General features: G+C 39.9%; 1 protein-coding gene across 1 annotated transcript in view; it reads left to right on the top strand.

The window, feature by feature from the left end:
• Window positions 1-21,247, top strand: part of RSBN1L (round spermatid basic protein 1 like) — a 61,525-nt gene that overhangs the window by 5,921 nt on the left and 34,357 nt on the right. The window contains exons 2-3 of the mRNA XM_070424566.1: window positions 9,562-9,678; window positions 17,976-18,613. Of these exons, the coding sequence (XP_070280667.1) occupies window positions 9,562-9,678; window positions 17,976-18,613 (755 nt within the window). The remainder of the gene's footprint in view (window positions 1-9,561; window positions 9,679-17,975; window positions 18,614-21,247) is intronic.

The raw sequence follows: 21,247 nt of genomic DNA, 5'->3' as shown, positions 1-21,247 counted from the left end.
CCATACCTTGGCTATTGTAAACAACCTATACTAATAAAAGGGTAATATCCTAATTAGACTGGATAGACTGCATGTCTTCCGGACGTCATTCTGGATGTCCTTCCTGACAAAGCCAGGGCCCGGGCGGCATCGCTCGGGTGCCTGCAGCCGGCCTGGGCAGCGCCACCCACGGTCCCAGGAGCCAGCCTGGGCAAAGCTGCCCGGGGTCCCGGGTGCCTGCAGCCAGCCTGGGTGAAGCCGGCCCAGGTCCTGGGTGCCTGCAGCCAGCCAGAGGGAGGGAAGCCTGGGTCCTGGGTGCAGGGGCTGAGGCAGAAGCAGTTAGGGGCGATCAGGCAGGCAGGTGAGCAGTTAGGGGTGATTAGGCAGGCAGGCAGAGGCGATTAGGGGAGATTAAGCAGGCAGGCAGGCGAGCAGTTAGGAGCCAGCGGTCCCGGATTGTGAGAGGTGCAGGCCAGGCTGATGAACCCCCCTCCCATGCACGAATTTCGTGCACAGGGCCTCTAGTGTTCCAGTAAACATCTTTCCGATTTAGTGTTTTGGGTTTCTTCGGATAAATACCCACAAGTGGAGTTGCTGGGTCCTTCTTTGCCTCTTCTTATACTCTTTGTTTTAAAGTCTATTTTTATCTAATATAAGTATTGCTACCCCAGCTTTATTTTGTTTTGTTCCCATTTACATGAAATATGTTTTTCTATCCCTTTAGTTTCAGTTTATTTGTATCTTTTGCTCTGAGGTGAGTCTCTTGTAAATTGCATATATAAGGGTCTTATCAATTCAATTACCTTATGTCTTTTTTTTCCTATTGTTGACACTATTACAGATATCACCCGTTTTCCCTCACCTGATGTCTTATTTTTTAAAGAATAATTTATTGATTTTTAGATAGATATAGGAAAGGGGGAAAGAGAGACAGAGAGAGAGAGAGAAACATTAATGTGAGAGTGAAACATCAATCTGCTGCCTCCTGTTTGCCCACCAAGTGGGGATTGAGCCCGCAATCTGGGCATGTGCCCTGACTGGGAATCTAACTGGCAGCCCTTTGGTGCACAGGAAGGCACCCAACCAACTGAACCACCCTAGCCAGGGCACCCCCACCTTATGTCTTTTGATTGAAGCATTTAATCCATCTGCATTTAAAGTAATTGTTGACAGATATGTATTTAATGCCATTTTATTATTCATATTTTTTATCTTTTTCTTTTCTTTTTCTTAAAGAAGACTTTAATATTTAATACTGGTTTGGTGATCATGAACTAACTCCTTTAGCAATTTTTTTTTGTCTGGGAAGCTCTTTGTCTTTTGATTCTAAATGATAGCTTTGCTGCATAAAATAATTTTGGTTGTAGGTCCTTGCTTTCATCACTTTGAATATTTTGTGCCAATCCCATATAGGTGTTCTTTTTTAGGTAACTAACTGCTTTTCTCTTGCAGCTTTTAAGATTCTCTCTTTGTCTTTAACCTTTAGCATTTTAATTTTGATGTGTCTTGGTGTGGGCCTCTTTGGGTTCATCTTGTTTGGGACTCTGCATGTCCTGGACTTGTATGTTTATTTCCTTCACTAGGTTAGGGAACTTTTCTGTGATTGTTTTTTTCAAATAGTCTTTCAGTTTCTTTTTTTTTTTTTTTTTTTTTAATATATTTTATTGATTTTTTACAGAGAGGAAGGGAGAGAGATAGAGAGTTAGAAACATCGATGAGAGAGACATCGATCAGCTGCCTCCTGCACATCTCCTACCGGGGATGTGCCCGCAACCCAGGTACATGCCCTTGACCGGAATCGAACCTGGGACCTTTCAGTCCGCAGGCCGACGCTCTATCCACTGAGCCAAACCGGTTTCGGCGTCTTTCAGTTTCTTGCTGTCTTCTCCTTCCAGCACCCCCATGAAGCAAACGTTGGTATGGTTGAAGTTTTCCTAAAGGCTCCTTACATTATCCTCTTTTTTTTTTACTGTTATGATTTTTTTTTTTCTGCTTCCTTAGCTTTCAAATTGCTGATTTGATTCTCTGCTTTCTCTATTGTTAATTTTCTGTAATTTATTTATTTCAGTTAGTATATCCTTCATTTCTGACTGGATGTTTGTTATGATTTCCATGTCTTTTTCTATGCTGTTGAAGTTCTCACTCAATTCCTTAAGCATCCTTATAATCATTGCTTTGAACTCTGTATCTGGTAGTTTGCTTGACTTGATTTCATTTAGTACTTTTTCTGGAGATTTCTTTTGTTCTTTCATTTGGAACCTGCTTCTTTGTCTCTCCATTTTGGCTGCTTCCCTGTGTTGGTTTCTATGTATTAGGTATAGCTGATATGTTTCCTGTACTTGGTAGAGTGGCCTTGTTTATTAGTTGTCCTGTAGGGCCCAGTGGTGCAGCCTCCCTGGTTACCCGAGCTGCGTGCTCCAGCTGCATTTCGTGTGGGTTGTGTGTACTATAATATTGTAGTTGAGCCTTGATTATTGTTGGCATGTCACTGGGAGGAATTGGCAACCCATCAGCTGCAAGGACCAGCTGTGATTACAGTGCAAGAGCTGCTATGCAGGGTCTGAATCCATGGAGCAGGACTTGCTTCATTGAGGCTCTGGTACCCACTGAGTCCACCTCTTGAATGTCTCACTTGTAGAGGTGGCTGGGTTGTAATCCAGTGTGGTCTGAAGCTGTCCACTGGGTGCACTGGCTTTGGGACCTCCTGGGAGGTGCAAGGTCAGTCACCCCCTGTGCCCTGCCTGGGGCCACCTGACATGAGCTGATCTCCAGATGACTGCTACTTGCACTGGGCTTAGAGGTTCCCTGGAAGAGGCCAAGCTGCAAATTGAGGTTGGCCTCCTCTAGTGCCTAGGCCTGGTGCCACTTAGTAAGAGAGATGAGGGATACAACAGCAGGATGCTGCTTATTTGAGAGATTTTAGCAAAGAAGTATGAGCCAAGAGAGGCTGTTTGTATGGAAAAGCCACTGGAAATGGCTTGTGAGGGCCAGCAAGTTGGGGTGGGGCCTGGTCTCTGAGAATCACCAGTGTTAGCAAGGTTAATGGAGACTCAGATATGGCATCTCCCTGCTGGCTCTGAGAGGGGAGGGCTCAGAAAAGGAACAGTGGGCCCTAGCCGGCTTGGCTCAGTGGATAGAGCGTCAGCCTGCGGACTGAAGGGTCCTGGGTTCGATTCCGGCCAAGGGCACATGCCTGGGTTGTGGGCTCGATCCCCAGTAGGGGGCGTGCAGGAGGCAGCCGATCAATGATTCTCTCTCATCGTTGATGTTTCTATCTCTCTCTCCTTCTCTCTTCCTCTGTGAAATCAATAAAGAAATATATTTAAAGCCGTAACCAGTTTAGCTCAGTGGATAGAGCGTTGGCCTTCGAACTGAAAGGTCCCGGGTTCGATTCCGGTAAAGGGCATGTACCTTGGTTGCGGGCACATCCCCAGTGGGAGGTATGCAGGAGGCAGCTGATCGATGTTTCTTTCTCATCAATGTTTCTAACTCTCTATCTCTCTCCCTTCCTCTCTGTAAAAAAATCAATAAAATATATTAAAAAAAAGAAAAGAAAAGAAAAAGAACAGTGGCTTCTGTCCTTGCTCTGAAGCCAGACAATTTAGTTCCCTCGCATATGTCCCTGGCACATTTCCAGCTGCTGTCCCATTGCTAGAGCTCAGAGCAAGTGAGTTCAAATAAGTCCATGCTCAGGCCCTTTAAGAGTAATGTCTGGGTCTCAAGGAGCTTTGGTCTCATGCAGCCATAATCCCCACTGGTTTTCACAGTCAGAAGTTATGGGTACTTCTCTTCCAGCAATATTCCTCCTGATGTTTAACTGCCACATGTGGGTATGGGACTAACCTGTTCCCAGTCTCATTGTGTCTTCTTTTATAACCTTAGTTATAGGACTTGTGTTCAGTTAGATTTCAGGCATTCTGAATGATGGTTGTTCTGTGATTTTGTTGTAATTTTGATATGGTTGCGGGAGGTTCTGAGTACTGCATTTACCTGGACTGCCATATTGACCAGAACCTCTATTGATGTTTTTGATATAATGACTACACACCTTCAACTTATTTTTCATTGAACTGTTTAACTTTATTTGAACTTGAAGGCATATTCCAAGACCCTTTTTCCTGTGTTATGAAACTAATATGATCCTATTGCAGCAACTTAGAAACTTTTGTCACATAAAATAATGGCTTTTAATAATTTGAACTATTGTGTTTCACTCTGTTTTCTGAATGTGTATATTAGTTATAAATATTTTTAAAATGTGGGAGCTATAAAGGCAGGAGGTATATGTGGGAAATCTCTGTACCTTCTGTTCAATTTTTATATGAACCTAAAACTGCTCTGAGAAAAGTCTACAAGTAAGTATACTTATAAATAAGTTCTATAAAAACTGTAGGTTATGCCATATTATAGTTTTGTTTCCTGAGAAGCTAATATCATTTTGTAAAATATTTGTGTTTTGCGATTGTAGTAGATTTATAGTATGTCATATTCTTTATACATGCCATTAAAATTTTATAGTTGTTTTAAATATGTGTGGTTAGAAGTCAGGATTGTGGTTAACCTTCAGGGAGTTGCATTAAGACTAGAAGAGAGTCCTGGCAGGTATGGCTGAGGTGGTTGAGCATTGTCTCGTACACCAGGGAGTCACAAGTTCAATTTCTGGTTGGGCACATACCTGGGTTGCGGGTTCACTCCATGCTTGGTGTGCATGTCGGAGGCAACCTATCAATATTTCTCACATGGATCATCCGATGTTTCTTGCCCTCCCTCTCCTTTCCTCTTTCTCTAGAATTAATGAAAAACATATAATTGGTTAAGGATTTAAAAAAAATAAAAGACTAGAAGGGAGTGCAGAGTGGTTCTGAGGTGCTTGTTCATTTTTTTGTGAAAATGTAGCTGTATACTCGGGCTCTTTCTGTATGTATATTATACTTTAGTAAACTTTAAAGTTTAATAGTTACTGATATAGAACTTTAGGGTAATAAGATTAATAGAGGTAACTGGAAAATGAAATGATGAAATTTCAGATGACTTACTCATTTGTGATTTTAAATATGTAAATAGTTTGTTTTTAAAAATGTGTATTTAGAAAATAATAACTTATATATGTGTCTAAGCTCCAGCTCTTTGTAATAACATTATGTGGATGTATAACAGGATTTTAAGGACTTTAAATATCAAAAAGTAAGAGTAGCAAACTAATGTGAAATGTGAAAACAGCGTATTCTATAATTTAAGTTATATGTGAACAGATGTTCACCTCTGTAACCTAACTCTTTTCTTATACTCAGCAGTGCATATTTGTTAAGTCAATGAATCCCTGTCCCCTCATCTGCTTTCAGTATTATCACTTTACGAAAAGCACATTGTTGCCGAAACCTGTTTGGCTCAGTGGATAGAGCGTCGGCCTACGGACTGAAAGGTCCCGGGTTCAATTCTGGTCAAGGGCATGTACCTGGGTTGCGGGCACATCCCCAGTGGGATACGTGCAGGAGGCAGCTAATCGATGTTTCTCTCTCATCGATATTTCTAACTCTCTATCTCTCTCCCTTCCTCTCTGTAAAAAATCAATAAAATATATTAAAAAAAAAGAAAAGCACATTGTTAGTTTTATAAAATGAAAATATCTTAATTTGAATTTTTTTGTTATTATTAATGACTATCTTTTAAGAAGCCTATTAAATACTTGGGTTTAATTTTTTTTTTTTTAAGTATATTTTATTGATTTTTTACAGAGAGGAAGGGAGAGAGATAGAGAGTTAGAAACATCGATGAGAGAGAAACATCGATCAGCTGCCTCCTGCACATCTCCCACTGGGGATGTGCCCACAACCCAGGTACATGCCCTTGACCGGAATCGAACCTAGGACCTTTCAGTCTGCAGGCCGACGCTCCATCGACTGAGCCAAACCGGTTTCGGCTTGGGTTTAATTTTTTGAGAATTATCTATTTAAGTCTACACTTGAGTTAATTGATTTTGGTAGCCACTAGTATGTGGCTATTGAACACTTAACATGGTGCTAGTTTGAATTAAAATGTGCTATAAGTATAAAATATGCACTGAATTTTGAAATCTTATTATGAAAAAAGAATGCAGACTAACACAATATTAATTTTTTAGTGTTGGTCTTATTTTGGAATGTTTTAGATATGTTGGTTAAATAAAATATATTATTAAAATTAATTTCACCCTTGTAAATTTACATGTGTTGTAAACATTATATTTCTATTGGACAATATTGATTCAGTAATTTGATCATTAGGTGATTTGGGCCTGAATGAGTGTAGAAAGGAAAGTAAGGAGGGGTTTAAGTAAGAAAGTATGCAGTATGCATATCTGTATCTATGTATATAATCTATATATATAAAAGGCTAATATGCTAAGTGTCAACCGTCTGGCCGGTCGTTATGACGCACACCGACCACCAGAGGGCAGATGCTCAACGCAGGAGCTGCCATGATGCACACAGAGAAATGGCACCACAGACCTGGTGCCCACAAAGCAACACTTGGCTTCCCCCAAGTGGGACACAGGCCCAACACCACCCTGGAGCGACACCCCACCACATTGCAGCTGCGCTGCAGAGACCCCATGGTGCAAAATGTGGCCCATAGCCCAGAAACGGTGGCTGTGGGTGCTGGGTAATGATGTCATATAGCCACGCCCGGCTACTTCTCCGTAGGGATGACTAGCCTCCTTGCAGTTTCTTCAGCCCAGGAACATGACTTGCTTTATAGCCAGGTGCAAACATTTCATACTTTAACCAAATGCCTGTGAAGTGTTTTCTTGTGCCTCATCTCATTTGATCCTCGCAGAAGTCCTGGAGTAGGTAGATAGGAGACTTGGTGGAATCCTATTTTCTTTTCATTAGCTGGAAAACAGAGATTTAGAAAGCTTAAAACTTGACCTGACTGAAAAGAAGTGGTGGACCTTGAAAATGACTTCAGGTTTTCTCACTGCGCAGAATATAGTCAAACACTGCTGCAGTTAAATATTTTACCTTTTGTTCTCCCAGTGTGATCTACAATAATAATGTGCTTCATGTTGATATAATTACTGCTATGTTGCTGACAATTACGTGAAAGAGAAATTGGGGTGCTTCACTGGGCTGGAAAAAGTTTACATCAGAAAGCAGGTCTAATTAAGCAAGTTTATTCTATATCTATAAAAGGGTAAGTTGACTCGCGCATGTGCAATACATATAAAGCTCTCACTGGCGCCAGTCGCACACGAATGTTTCAATCTGTCATTGTTAATCGTGAATTTGGTTGACATTTCTATTACAGAGAAAGTACAAATAGTGATATTAAAATATTTCCTCTAATTAATTTCCTTTCGGTGTGCACAAATTCGTGCACCGGGCCTCTAGTAACTATGTAATTTCTGCTACATTGAAGGATATCTTGTGGTTTTTTTGTGCTTATATTGTGGCTTTGTAAACAATCGTATGCTTTTTGAGGATAAGGACTATGTCACTATTTTTACATTCTTCTCTACTCTTTTGCTAGGTACATAGGTGCTTGAATAAATATGAATTAATAGGACATCAAGTCTCTCTATATAAAAGCCTAAGTAACTGTTACGACCAGACGACTGGACAACCTGCTGGTAGCTATGATGTGCACTGACCACTGGGGGCAGGCGCTCAATGCAAGAGCTGTCCCCTGGTGGTCAGTGCCCTACCACAGTCAACCTCCCGCGGTCAGCCAAACTCCCGTGGTCCGTCCCCCTGGCTGGCTGGTCCTAGTCGGCCCTGATGGGCCCCAGTCAGGACTGGGCGAGACAGCCCTGATTGGCCCCAATTTCCGGCCAGGCCGGGGGACCCCACCTGCGCACAAATTCATGCACCGGACCTCTAGCAATTTTATAGACTCTAAGTATGAATTACTAGATTATAGACAATAATTCCTAGAGTTTTTATACCTGTTACTAGTGGCCCAGTGCACGAATTTGTGCACCTTTAAAGAACTGTGGGCCACGAGGCTGCGCTGGGCACAGAGGCGGGTCTCAGCCCATCCTCCGCGCCCACACCTGGCACCTCCCCCTGCAGCCCCCAGTCCCTTGTCTGCCGGCAGCCCTGCTCCTGCTGCTGCTGACAGCACTGGCACCGCTTGCACCCGCTGATGGTGCAGAGCAGTTGGGGCTGCCGCCAGCAGTGGGTGCAAGCGGGGCCGGTGCCGTCAGCAGGTGGGAGTGGCGGCTGCTGGCCCCTATCACCCCTCAGGAGCTGGGGGAGGTGGAGAAGCCCTTAAGGGTGATTGGGGCCGGCAGCCGCCACTCACACCCACTGACGGTGCTGAGCGATTGGGGCGGGGAGTGGCACCGGGTGCCGGCAGCAGGTGCAAGTGGGCCGGCGCTGGCAGTGGGTGCGAGCAGCAGTTCCAGCGCCAGCAATGGATGCAAGCGGGACCATCACCAGCAGCGGGCGTGAGAGGCGGCTACCAGCCCAAATCACCTCAGGAGCAGGGTGAGGTGGAGAAGCCCTGGGGGGCAGTTGGGGCCGGCTGCCATCACTCACACCTGCTGACAGTGCTGAGCAATCTGGCGGAGGGCCGGCGCCAGGTGCTGGCAGCAGGTGCAGCGGGTGTGAGCGCCGGGCAGGAACCATGGCACGCAGGAGCAAAGAATTTTCAGTAAACACCAGAGGCTCGCCCCAATGACAGCGACCGACCGGCGTCCCACCTTGGTCTGATGCCCCCGCTCACCTGCTCCACCATCCTGCTGTGGCCGATGCTCACCATGTTGCACCAACGCCCCCTGGTGGTCAGCGCACATCATAGTGACCAGTTGTTTGGTTGTTTGGTTGTTTGGCTGTTTGATCCATTTGTATATTAGGGTTTTATATATATAGATAGATTTTACTATAATATCACCAGCCAGCCAGATCAGTCATACCCTTTTTAAAAGGTGCAAGGTTAAGGGAACTAACATCTGGTAGTATATAATAGGCTCTAGGTCAGCCGTGGGCAAACTACGGCCCGAGGGCCGATCCGGCCTGTTTGAAATGAATAAAACTAAAAAAAAAAAAAGACCATACCCTTTTATGTAATGATGTTTACTTTGAATTTATATTAGTTCACACAAACACTCCATCCATGCTTTTGTTCCGGCCCTCCGGTCCAGTTTAAGAACCCATTGTGGCCCTCGAGTCAAAAAGTTTGCCCACCCCTGCTCTAGGTAGTCAGTATATCTTTTTTTAGTTAGTCGTTATAGTAACCTATGAGAAAGGTGTCAACTACCATTTTACAGATTAGGAAACTGAGATTGAGTAATTTTTCCATTGTTATGTTACCAACCTAGATATGCCCAACTTCAAAGCTTGTACTTTTTCCATTGTAGTTTACTGTATTGATTAAAGTTAGTCAGTTTTTTTAAGTGATTTAAAGTTAGTCTAATATTGTGGTTGACGTGAAGTAAGTGAAAAATAATCTTAAGAATAAAATGTATACTAAATTTTGTTAGTTTCTTATGTGTATTATGTAGTCTATGTTAAGTATAGGAAAGGGAATTTTAGAAATTGCACCATAGTTCATTGGAAAAATTCTATAGTAGTTGAAAACATTTCCTTTTTTGTGTTTCAGATAAAATCAAAGAAAAAATTAAAGAGAGAGATAAGGAAAAAGAGAGAGAAAAAAAGAAGCATAAAATAATGAATGAGATCAAGAAAGAAAATGGAGAAATAAAGATGTTGCTGAAAAGTAAGTTTATATTCAGTGATTTTAGTTGTACTGTATTGTATTGTTCAGTATACTTACTGGCTTAGTGAATAAAATAAGAAATGTTATTTGTTGCTGAATTTTTCTAAGAATAAACTGGTCAGGCCCTGGCCGGTTTGGCTCACTGGATAGAGCGTCGGCCTGGGGACTGAAGAGTCCCGGGTTCGATTCCGGTCAAGGGCATGTACGTTGGTTGCGGGCACATCCCCAGTAGGGGGTGTGCAGGAGGCAGCTGATTGATGCTTCTCTCTCATCGATGTTTCTGACTCTGTATCCTTCTCCCTTAAAGTATAAAATATACTTTAAAAAAAAAAAAGGAATAAACTGGTCAGAAAATGAAACTTTAATAGTAGGGAGTTTGAATCTGTATAGTAAATATGTGTTTAGTATATTTATTTAGTGAATCATTAAAAAGTATTAAAGGGTTAAGGTTCATTAAACTGTTAGGTTCCCTAAATTATTTAAAAATAGGTTATCTAATTTTGTGTTTGCATTACTAGTCTCATTCATATTTAGATTATCTAAAATAAAAGGCTAAAGCTATTTTTAGCTTGATAGGGATGGTGAAATAAGTGAGCTTACAAATATTTGATGTAATCAGATCATAGTCAGGGATTTGGAGGGAACAATTTACTCTGAGCTAATTTAGAATAAATCTGAACTATTTCAAGAGAATTTGTGGTAGCATACAAGTAAGGACAGTGTTAAATCCACTCAGCAAGGTAAGAAGAAGAATCATGGCATTTGGTTGCTAGACAGCTAATAAATTCTTTAGCTTCCCTATCAAGTTGACAATATGCAGAGCAAAACATTTTCACTTTGATTAATTTTTTATGTTGAATTTATGTGTTGATAAGCCTTTATATCTACATAAAGGAGAAAAGACCATAGCTCTGCATGTGCAATGAAATAACTGGTTAATTTATATTATTTCGGATAAACAGCATTAGATTCTGTATTTTCATTTCATTCTTTGTCATGTTTCCAGATGTTCTTGATGGCACTTTATTTGATCTCTGTTTTCTACTTGTAAGAACTTTATTTTCTGTAAAATTATGTTGACCTTGAAGAAACATGTCAGAGGTTAACTTGATGGCTACTTAGTTAATGCTCATTGTCCTTTTGTTCTATCTCTTTTGCCATGTATTTTATCTATGTTGTCTAATTAGATTGTAAGCCTTTGAGGCAGGAGTCAAATCTACCACACCAATGCTGTCTGCACAGCGGCTAATGATTAATGCTGGAAATGTTAACTTTACCCTGTTGATTAATTCAAATAGCAGTTATTTTTTCTTATCGATTTAAATGTACAGTGATGTAAATTCCTGCCATACAGTAAAATGTTAGATTCCTGACATACAATTAATGTTAAATATGTGAATCTAGAGATTACAGATGCAAACAAAATTTAAAATAACCTTAAAAATGAAAGTGTTTTTTCCCCCCAGTAATATGAGATAATAACCTTGAGTTTAAAGTAGATGAAGAATTTAGGAGATATTTTTAACTGAGTTAAACTGAAACCTAGTGTTGATAAGGGAAATAAAATGATGTATATTTGAAAATGAATTGGTGACCTTTGGAGTGACAAGGGGAAAATGCATTTACTGTAAAGTGGAAGTAAGTAATACTGTAATTACTGCCTTACATGGTTGTAAGTGCCAACGACAGTGTCTGGCCCACAGATATTTAATATTAATAAATGGATGAGAATTTTGTAAACATGTATGAAAGATTAACTCTTGTGATTAAAAAACAACAAAACTCTTCTCTTCATTTGCTAGTATGTAGACAATTAAATGAATAAGAACTTGATTCATTTTGGGAAACAGTACCTGTCCCATGGTAAGCACCAAGTGTTAGCTATTGCTGTTATATAGCAAAAACAGTTTGCCCTGTGTGTGTGGCCATTTCCCAAGAGAGCCTTCATCAGGGAAAGGTATCCTTTGTTACTGGTGTTCTGGAGCAGCATCGATTTGGTGGGGACAGTATACTCTTATGTATAACTGTGTGCCTTTTTTTTTTGGCGGGGGGGGGGGGGGGGGACGGCTTTAACTTTTATCTTCTCTTTATAATTTTCTCCTAATGTTAATGTAAGCTGTGGCACACAGGCATTGATTGTTTGTTGATGGCACTGGAACATCTAAAATAGAGGCTAATAACTCTTACAATAATCTCATTTCCTCCAGATTTTCATTAAAAGCCGAAATAAGTTGAATATGACTAGAGATGTATACACAGTTTTATATTTATATATATATATATATATATATATGCTAAAAAATTTTATTAATCCAGAAATCTTCTAAATGTTGAAAACATTATTAAAATAGTTCAAAGGAACAAATAGATTCGAATCATAAGCTTTAATTTTGCTCAGTCTTTTATATTAATGTCTACCAACTACTTTTTCTGAGCATACTTATGTGTTCCAGCCTTTTCTTTTGTTATTGATATTCTTTTGTTATTTTATATTGGTAAGAACATAGATGTTGTAATTATAATATATTTTATTATAGCATATCAAAGAAGCTTGCTGAAGAGTAGGTGGAATAGGGGTTAAAGAAGCCAATGTCCAAGGTTATTGGTAGTGTACTAAAGGTCACAGGTAGGTAAATTATGTTAGGAAGAGTGAAAATATTAACAGGTGAAAAAAGCAGTCATTTTCCAAGGACCAAGGGTTGAACATAATTAAGCTAATTACTACTACTTTCTTATGTATGATAATAGTTATATATAGATTGATTCCTATATTAGATATGAAATCAGATTTCATCTTTTTTTTAATTAACACTAAAGTATACTAAGGTTAATGGCAGTAATTAATGCCAGTTAATTTGTGTTCTTAAAGGTTGTTTTTTTAAAAATACATATATATATATTTATAATTTATAAATATATATTATTGTAATGCATACAGTTTGTATCTCTGTGTATGGGTTTTTTTCTGTCTCTTTGTGCCTCTTTCTGGCTGTGTATGTGTCTGCATTTTTCTCTGTGTCAGGTTCTCTCTCTAGCTCTCTGTCTGTGCTGCTCTTTGTATGTGTCTCTGGGATCCACTGTATGCATGTGTTTGTGGACCTGTGGGAGGAGGGTCCCCAATCAACCTTTCACTGTTACACTTTGTTGTTGTTGTTTTTTCATTGATTTTTAGAGAGAGTGGGAGGAAGGAGGGGAGGAAACAGAGAGAGAAACATCAATGTGAGAGAGACACATCGATTGGTTGCCTTCCACACATGCCCCAACCAGGGCCAGGGATTAGCCTGGAACACTTTAGTCCATGGGCTGATGCTCTATCCACTGAGCCAAACCCATTAGGGCTACTGTTATACATTTTGAGGGTCCCAATTACATAGACAGTAATTCTATCTATATAAAAGCCAAAGTGACCATCGCAACTGAACAGACGACCAAACATGCTGCGTGGGGCGACCAGGCCGGCACAGGGGTTAGTGAGGGGCGACCAAACGACCGAGCAGCAGGCTGCATGGGGTGACCCGGCTGGCAGGGGGGTTAGTGAGGGGTGACCAAATGACTCAGCAGCAGGCAGCGTGGGGTGACCTGGCTGGCAGGGGGGTTAGTGAGGGGTGACCAAACGATCCGAGCAGCAGGCTGCATGGGGTGACCCGGCTGGCAGGGGGGTTAGTGAGGGGTGACCAAATGACTGAGCAGCAGGCAGCGCGGGGTGACCTGGCTGGCAGGGGGGTTAGTGAGGGGTGACCAAATGACTGAGCAGCAGGCAGCGTGGGGTGACCTGGCTGGCAGGGGGGTTAGTGAGGGGTGACCAAACGACCGAGCAGCAGGCTGCATGGGGTGACCCGGCTGGCAGGGGGGTTAGTGAGGGGTGACCAAATGACTGAGCAGCAGGCAGCGCGGGGTGACCTGGCTGGCAGGGGGGTTAGTGAGGGGTGACCAAATGACTGAGCAGCAGGCAGCGTGGGGTGACCTGGCTGGCAGGGGGGTTAGTGAGGGGTGACCAAACGACCGAGCAGCAGGCTGTGTGGGGCGACCAGGCCGGCGGGGGGGCAGTTGGGGGCAACCAGGTCGGGTGGGGGGGGGGGCAGTTGGGGGAAATCAGGCTGGCAGGCAGAGGCAGTTAGGGGTGATCAGGCCGGCAGGGGGGGCAGTTAGGGGCGACCAGGCTGGCAGGGGGGCAGTGAGGGGCAATCAGGCTGGCAGAGGCAGTTAGGGGTGATCAGGCTGGCGGGGGCGGGGGGCAGTTAGGGACAAGCAGGCAGGTGAGCGGTTAGGAGCCAGTGGTCCAGGATTGTGAGAGGGATGTCTGACTGCCAGTTTAGGCCCGATCCCCGGGACATCCCCCGAGGGATCCTGGATTCAAGAGGGTGCAGGCTGGGCTGAGGGGACACCCCCCCCCCCCCCCCGCACGAATCTCGTGCACCGGGCCTCTAGTTTTAAAATAAGAGAAGAACATTGATATTCAAAATGGTCTTGTTTTAAAGTGTTTAAAAATTTCCTTCATGTACATCTATTGCATTTTGTATGTCATCTCAGGACAGGAAATAAATGAGAGACTATATAAAACTTTAAAAATTTAGGACACACAGGACTAGCATATAGTTGATTCATGGCTATGATTTAGTTTAATGGAGGGTGCAAAGTAAAATCAGTAAAGAGAAAAGGCACATGAGGTGGTGTCTGGAGGAAACCAGGTGCAAGTTTCCAAGAGTCCTCTGCTAGTGGAGTCACCCAGGATGCCTTTATTATTCTAGCAGTGAATTGTGACAACACATGTGAAATTCATTAGAGACTAAATGTCCAGGGTTTTAGTTGGGGGCTGGTCACATAGTTACCCTCTCTATAGCTTGTACTATCAGAATTCCAGACTCCCAGAGGAAAAGAGGTATTCAAAATAAACTGCATTGTTGCACAAACAGTTTAGGCACAGGGAGCCACTCTTATCAGGGAATGATGGGAAGACCCTTCCCAAAATACAAGTTCTCAGATGCCAGCTAATGGCCAACCTTGCAAGCATGCCATATTAACTCTTTTCTGCACACTGTGTCACTTTAGTATCTATTTACAGAGTAGTTTGTCATGGGAATTTCTGGATGTTCAATATAAGAATCTCTTGACTGATTTCTTATTGGTTTGCATTTTTTAAAAAATGTTTTATTGATTTTTTACAGAGAGGAAGGGAGAGGGATAGAGAGTTAGAAACATAGATGAGAGAGAAACATCAATCAACTGCATCCTGCACACCTCCTGCTGGGGTTGTGCCTGCAATCATGGTACATGCCCTTGACCAGAATCGAACCTGGGACCTTTCAGTCTGCAGGCCAATGCTCTATCCACTGAGCCAAACCAGTTAGGGCGGTTTGCATTTTTTAGTTTCTGACTTTGATAATATTTTTTCATCCATTCTCATGACTAGGAAATAGACTTGTGTCTATTTTATTTCAGAGTAACATGTATACTAATGATTGGATATTTTCTATTTTAACTTTAATAAAATGTGTTAGGCATGTATGTAATTATATGAAACATTTAAATTTCATTTAAATGAAATTCTGCTTATTTTGACAAGCCATTTAATTGGTTCAATTTTACATGTTTTTTCAGTTTAGTTATTAATTATACCTAAGGCCTTTAAACATTTTTTAAGTTCTTTTTTCCTTGACTCACTTAGATTTGGCTTACATATATGAACCTCTTTTATCTTTCATTTTGATTAACTCCCTGTTTTCATTTTTCATTATTAATTTTTTCTGAAGATATTAATCTGAATCTGATGTTTAGTTTATACCAAGAAAGCAAGTATGAATTTGTTAATATATTTCTTAAGTAGTAGCATATAGATTTATTAGAGAATTAAGACTTTGCATTTTATGACTTTACAAACCTATGTAATCAATAATGTTGACACTTTTTTATTTTTGCTTTTCATGATGATACCAATTTGGTCTTCATTGCATACTTACAAAATTTTAGAAGTGATAGTTTATTATTAACATTAAACTTTCCCTTTTTAGAATTGCTATTAACTTGAGAGAGTTTTTGTTTTCAGGGTTAGGATTAAGTGGTATTCATATGGTGGAAAACTTTGAAAAGGAGGCAAGGGAAAAACCTATAAACCTCAGGTAGTCTGTTGGTAAGAGAAATCTTTTCATTCATAGATTCATTAAATGTTTATTTGTGGCAGTGTTCTAGATGCCATGAGAGACACATAATGGGGACCAAAGTATCATTTTACTCTGAATTTGTATAAAAGGTATTTGTTTCACTCATAGAATGTCCTTAAGGACATATTATATACGGTATCCTATAAATAGAGAAAATAATAATTGTATATGACTGTATCACATATGTTCATATATGTGGAATATAGAATAACTTAATATAAATTTGGAGTGAAGTAGTTTCAGTTCCAATTGGAGAGATGAAGGAAAGTAAAATGAAGGAAATGACAGAGTTTTTAAGGGTGAGTAAGGAGTTCAGTAGTAAGTATTGGGCAGGACAAGTGTATTTTAGGGAGAGGAAATGCCTTTGTCATTAGTAGAAAGATAAGGTAGAACTAGGTATGTCTTATAAAAAATTGTAAGTAGTACAGATTGACCAGAGTAAGAGGTACTTGAGTGCATTGTCTTCTAGACTTGACAGGTTATGTTTTATTTGGTAGGCATTGAGAACCCATGAAAACAGGTAAGCCAAGGGATGAATATCATTAGGATGAGAGACAGTCATGAGGCAATTAGAACAAAAATTAAGGCAAAGTATCAAGGAAGTAAAAAATAATCAAGGATGAACTTGGTAATTCTTTCAAACAGTGGAGAGATCAGAAAGAATACTTTGAAAGAATATCATTGATATTTGAATATTCTGGGAAAGAAAATTTGAATAGACTGGAAGCAAACCCATAATTTAAGGGATAAGAATGGTAGGTAAAAAAGAGAATGCGCTGGGCATAGACTGTTTTTCTTCTTTTTTTTAAAATTTATTGATTTCCGAGAAGAAGGGAGAGGGAAAGAGAAATAGAAACATCATTGATGAGAGAGAATCATTGATGGGCTGCCTTCTGCGCACCCCCTACTGGGGATCGAGCCCACACCCCAGGTATGTGCCCTTGACCAGAATTGACCCGGAAGGGAGAGGTATAGAGAGATAGAAACATCAATGAGAGAGAAACATCATCCATCGGCTGCCTGTCATGCCCCCCCTACTGGCTCTTTATTTGGTACATGGGTATCATTTGTGTTAAGACATGAGAAATTATTCTTGTTTTGTCATCTCCTCTATTGTATCTTCTGGGGTCTTCACTGGGAACTTTGTAAACTCTAGTGGACCTTAAACAGCCCGTTTTAGATGCAAGAGTAGTTTTTTAAGGAGGAAATATGCTAAAAAGCTAAGAAATTATGTTGCTTTTATACTAAGCAAGTATTTTTCTCCTTTTATGATTCATAAATCTTGATACCTATATGCAATTTTAAGAACTTAGATAGCCCTAACTGGCTTGGCTCAGTGGATAGAGCCTCGGCCTGCAGACTGAAGGGTCCCAGGTTCGATTCCGGTCAGGGGCATGTACCTTGGTTGCGGGCACGTCCCCGGTAGGGGGTGTGCAGGAGGCAGCTGGTTGATGTTTCTCTCTCATTGATGTTTCTAACTCTCTATTCCTCTCCCCTCTTCTCTGTAAAAAAAATCAATAAAAATATCTTTAAAAAAAAAAAAGAACTTAAAGTAAATATGATGACCTATATATCTGTATAATTCATCATATACACTTTGAATAATTATAAAGGCAGTGTTTATTAAAATACATTTCATTTTCAAAAATGAGCTATCAGCTGTTAAAGTGTGTATATATTTTTTGGAACACCCTGTATATATTATCATATATTTTTATATATATCATTGGGAAATGTCTGGAGGGCATTGTTCATATTGACCTTCATTCAACTTTTCATTTCTGATTTTCTACATTTAAAATTTGAAGATTATGCTTTCTAAAACATTCATTTATTTCATTACTTCAGTAAAAACACTGATTGAGTATCTGTTTCATGTCAGAAGGTGTAACTTTGTCTTAAGCCTTAGTGCATGCATGTGTGTATGTGTGTGTGTGTGCGCGCACACACCCGTATGTAGAGAGAGAGAAAGAGAGAGAAGCAACGAGACTGATAAAGTTATGAGTGTGAATACTGTGTAAAATGAGTCCCAAAGATAATTTTGAGTAAACTTTGCTTATTATTTTTAAAACAGTTCTGAAAGCATGGTTTTTTAAGAAACTAAAATATGGAGTTTCAAAAAAAATTTTTTCCCAACAGGTGGGAAGGAGAAACCAAAAACAAATGTAGAAGACTTACAAATTAAAAAGGTAAAGAAGAAAAAGAAAAAGAAACACAAAGAGAATGAAAAACGAAAGCATCCAAAAATGTATAGCAAATCTATTCAAACTATCTGCTCAGGATTGCTATCTGATGAAGATCAAGAAGCCAAAGGTATCCTGAATGATAACATAAAGGATTATGGTGGAAAGAATTTGGATACCAAGAACTATGGTTCCAAACTTCCAGAGAACAGTGAGTTTCCATTTGTCTCATTAAAGGAGCCACGGGTTCAGAATAATCTCAGAAGGTTGGACACTTTGGAGTTCAAACAGCTCATTCATATTGAGCACCAGCCCAATGGAGGTGCATCAGTTATCCATGCCTACAGTAATGAACTCACTCACCTGTCTCCTGTGGAGATGGCGAGGTTTGCAGAAGAGTTTGTGGGTCTAGTATTCAGTGAAAATGAAAACTCTGCAGCTTTCTATGTAATGGGTATTGTTCATGGGGCAGCTGCTTATTTACCTGACTTTTTAGACTACTTTTCATTTAATTTTCCCAATTCGCCAGTGAAAATGGAGATTTTGGGAAAGAAGGATATAGAGACAACAACTATGTCCAATTTTCATGCTCAGGTAAGAGGTTTTTAGTTGTTGTTTTTTTAAAAAGAAACTTTTAATTATGTTTTAGACAAGTTTCTGTTCTTTGTTTCTCATTTCGCTATAGGTTTGAAATAAAAAGGTAAGACTATATATGAAATGAAACCTCTTGGGAATGTTAAGAATAAAATGTGTTCTCAAATGTGAACATCAGAATTTAAATTGGTTTCTACTTATTTTTTTTTTCTTAAGGTAATTTATGAAATAATTAAGATTCTGTTGTTTTCTTTTGCAAGGATTTACCTTGGAAATGAAATGAATTCAGCCATATATTTTCCATTCCTTACAACAAACAGTTTTCTTATCTGAAAATCACCTAAAATTATCTTCTTGGTTTATGTGACAATGCCTTACAAGTACTTAGTATTGGATCCATCACATAGTAGATACTGAATAAATTTTGACTATTAAATATATTGTGGAACAAGAGGATCATTAGTTAATTGTGTGATTATGTGAGAATATTTGTATATATTGAGCTAATTTTCATTTCCTACCCTTCTCTAAGGTGATTATACAGGCTGTTCCCCCCAAAATGTATACAGACTTTAGCTGATAGCTGTTGAAATGAAATGAAATTTTCATAGACATTGAAAATGAAATGTACTTTAATAAACACTACCTTTATAATATTCGAAGTCTGTGTATAATTTTTGGGGGGATACCCTATATATTATTTTATTTATTTTTAAAAAAATATATATTTTATTGATTTTAGAGAGGAAGGGAGGGGGAGAGAGAGAGAGAAACATCAATGATGAGAGAGAATCATTGATTGGCTGCCTCCTGCACGCCCCCTCGGGATCAAACCTGCAACCCAGGCATGTGCCCTTGGCCGGAATCGAACCTGGGACTCTTCAGTCCGCAGGCTGATGTTCTATCCATTGAGCCAAACCAGCGACGGCCTATATATTATTTTAGAAAGCAGAGGCAGAATGAAATTTGCTGGCTTTAGAAAGAGAATGTGGGCCCATTTAAAAGGCCAGTGCTGCCCTGGCCATGGTGGCTCAGTTGGTTGAGCATTGTAACATGCGCCAAGAGGTAGCCAGTTCAATTCCCAGTCAGGGCACGTGCATGTGTTCCAGGCTCGATCTCCCAATTTTGCTCGCTCTCATCAATGTTTCTCTCTCTCTCTTTCTCTCTCTCTTCCTCTCCCTTCCTCTCTCTCTCAAATCAATAAAATAATTTAAAAAAGAAGGCCAGTGCTGTATTCTCTCACTCAGATCAGGGACTGCTTAGGTCAAGGAAATCAGCCAATTTTCACGTTTATTGGTGCTAAAATGTCTGATTTTCTAAGTAATAATTGACATCATTCTAGTTTGGAAGGAGGAAAAATAAAAAAAAATTTCAAAAGGATCTCAGTGATCATCTATCCCAACCTTTCTCAACTTACATTAAGAAACAAATATAGATAGGCGTAACTTACTCTTTTAAGGTTGGCAGCAGTGCCAGGAATAGATCAAAATCTCCTTAGTCTTCATCCAGGACTCTTTTCCTTATTCTGAGTATAAATATATATTTGATATGTGTTCATGTTATAGTCTCCACCTGTGATAGCCTGGATAGTCTGTGATAGTCCAGATGTCCACTTCACACCTACCGAACCTCCTTCTTCCACAGTATATTTGGTGTATATTCTGGAAAATATGGTAATATTTAAAGTTTTAATGTATATGTATGGGAATTACTAATATAATATGTTTGAGAATGAGAGTTTATATATATTTTTAGAGCCCTATCATTTTATAGAATTCCAGAATAACTAGTAACTTGTCTGAGATTACATTAAAGTTTATTGGTAAAACCAGACTGGCATCTAGTAATAGCGTCTACTATTTCTGGAGTATTGACTGTGTCAAGATCTGCTGTAGCACTTCATATATAATAACTTATTCAATCTTGATTACAATCTAATTTTAGCAGTAGGAGACAGATACACTGAGAGAAGAAATAACTTGTCCATAGTCCTTCAGTACTCTCTCATTTATTATATGTCTGCTAGGGTTTTGCCAGCTTTTATACGAGGCCTTTTGACTTCCAGTCCCATTTGTTTCCACCATATTACAAGCTTTCTCACTGTCATACTATGCAAGTTTATTTTAGTCATCTTTTAAATGACATAATTATTATTTGTAAAAATATATTTTTATTGATTTCAAAGAGGAAGGGAGAGAGATAGAAACATCAGTGGTGAGAGAGAATCATTGATTGGCACACGCCACACTGAGAATTGAGCCCGCAACCCGGGCATGTGCCCTGACCAGGAATTGAACCATGACCTCCTGGTTCATAGGTAAACACCCAACCACTGAGGCACACCAGCCAGGCTAAATGTCATAATTCTTAGATTTGCTTCCCAAATTCTCTTTCAAGGTTAGGAATTACTATATTTTCATTAAATGATAAGACTATTCATCTTAACTATGTAGTAAGTACATACTACAGTATGTACTATGTAGTAAGTACATACTGTAGTATGAAAACTGATTTTTCCTTTTTGTTTTGTTTTGTTAATTCTTACCTGAGGTTATTTTTTCCATTGATTTTTAGAGAGAGTGGAAGGGAACGAGGGTGGGAGACGGAGGAGGGAGAGAAAGAGAGAAAGAGATA

Source organism: Myotis yumanensis, unplaced genomic scaffold (genome assembly GCF_028538775.1).
Source record: "Myotis yumanensis isolate MYYU_CA2020_CCGP unplaced genomic scaffold, mMyoYum1.0.hap1 SCAF_9, whole genome shotgun sequence".
Classification (NCBI taxonomy): Eukaryota; Metazoa; Chordata; class Mammalia; order Chiroptera; family Vespertilionidae; genus Myotis; species Myotis yumanensis.
The sequence above is the reverse complement of the archived record's forward strand: the minus strand, read 5'-3'. Positions and strand labels throughout refer to the sequence as shown.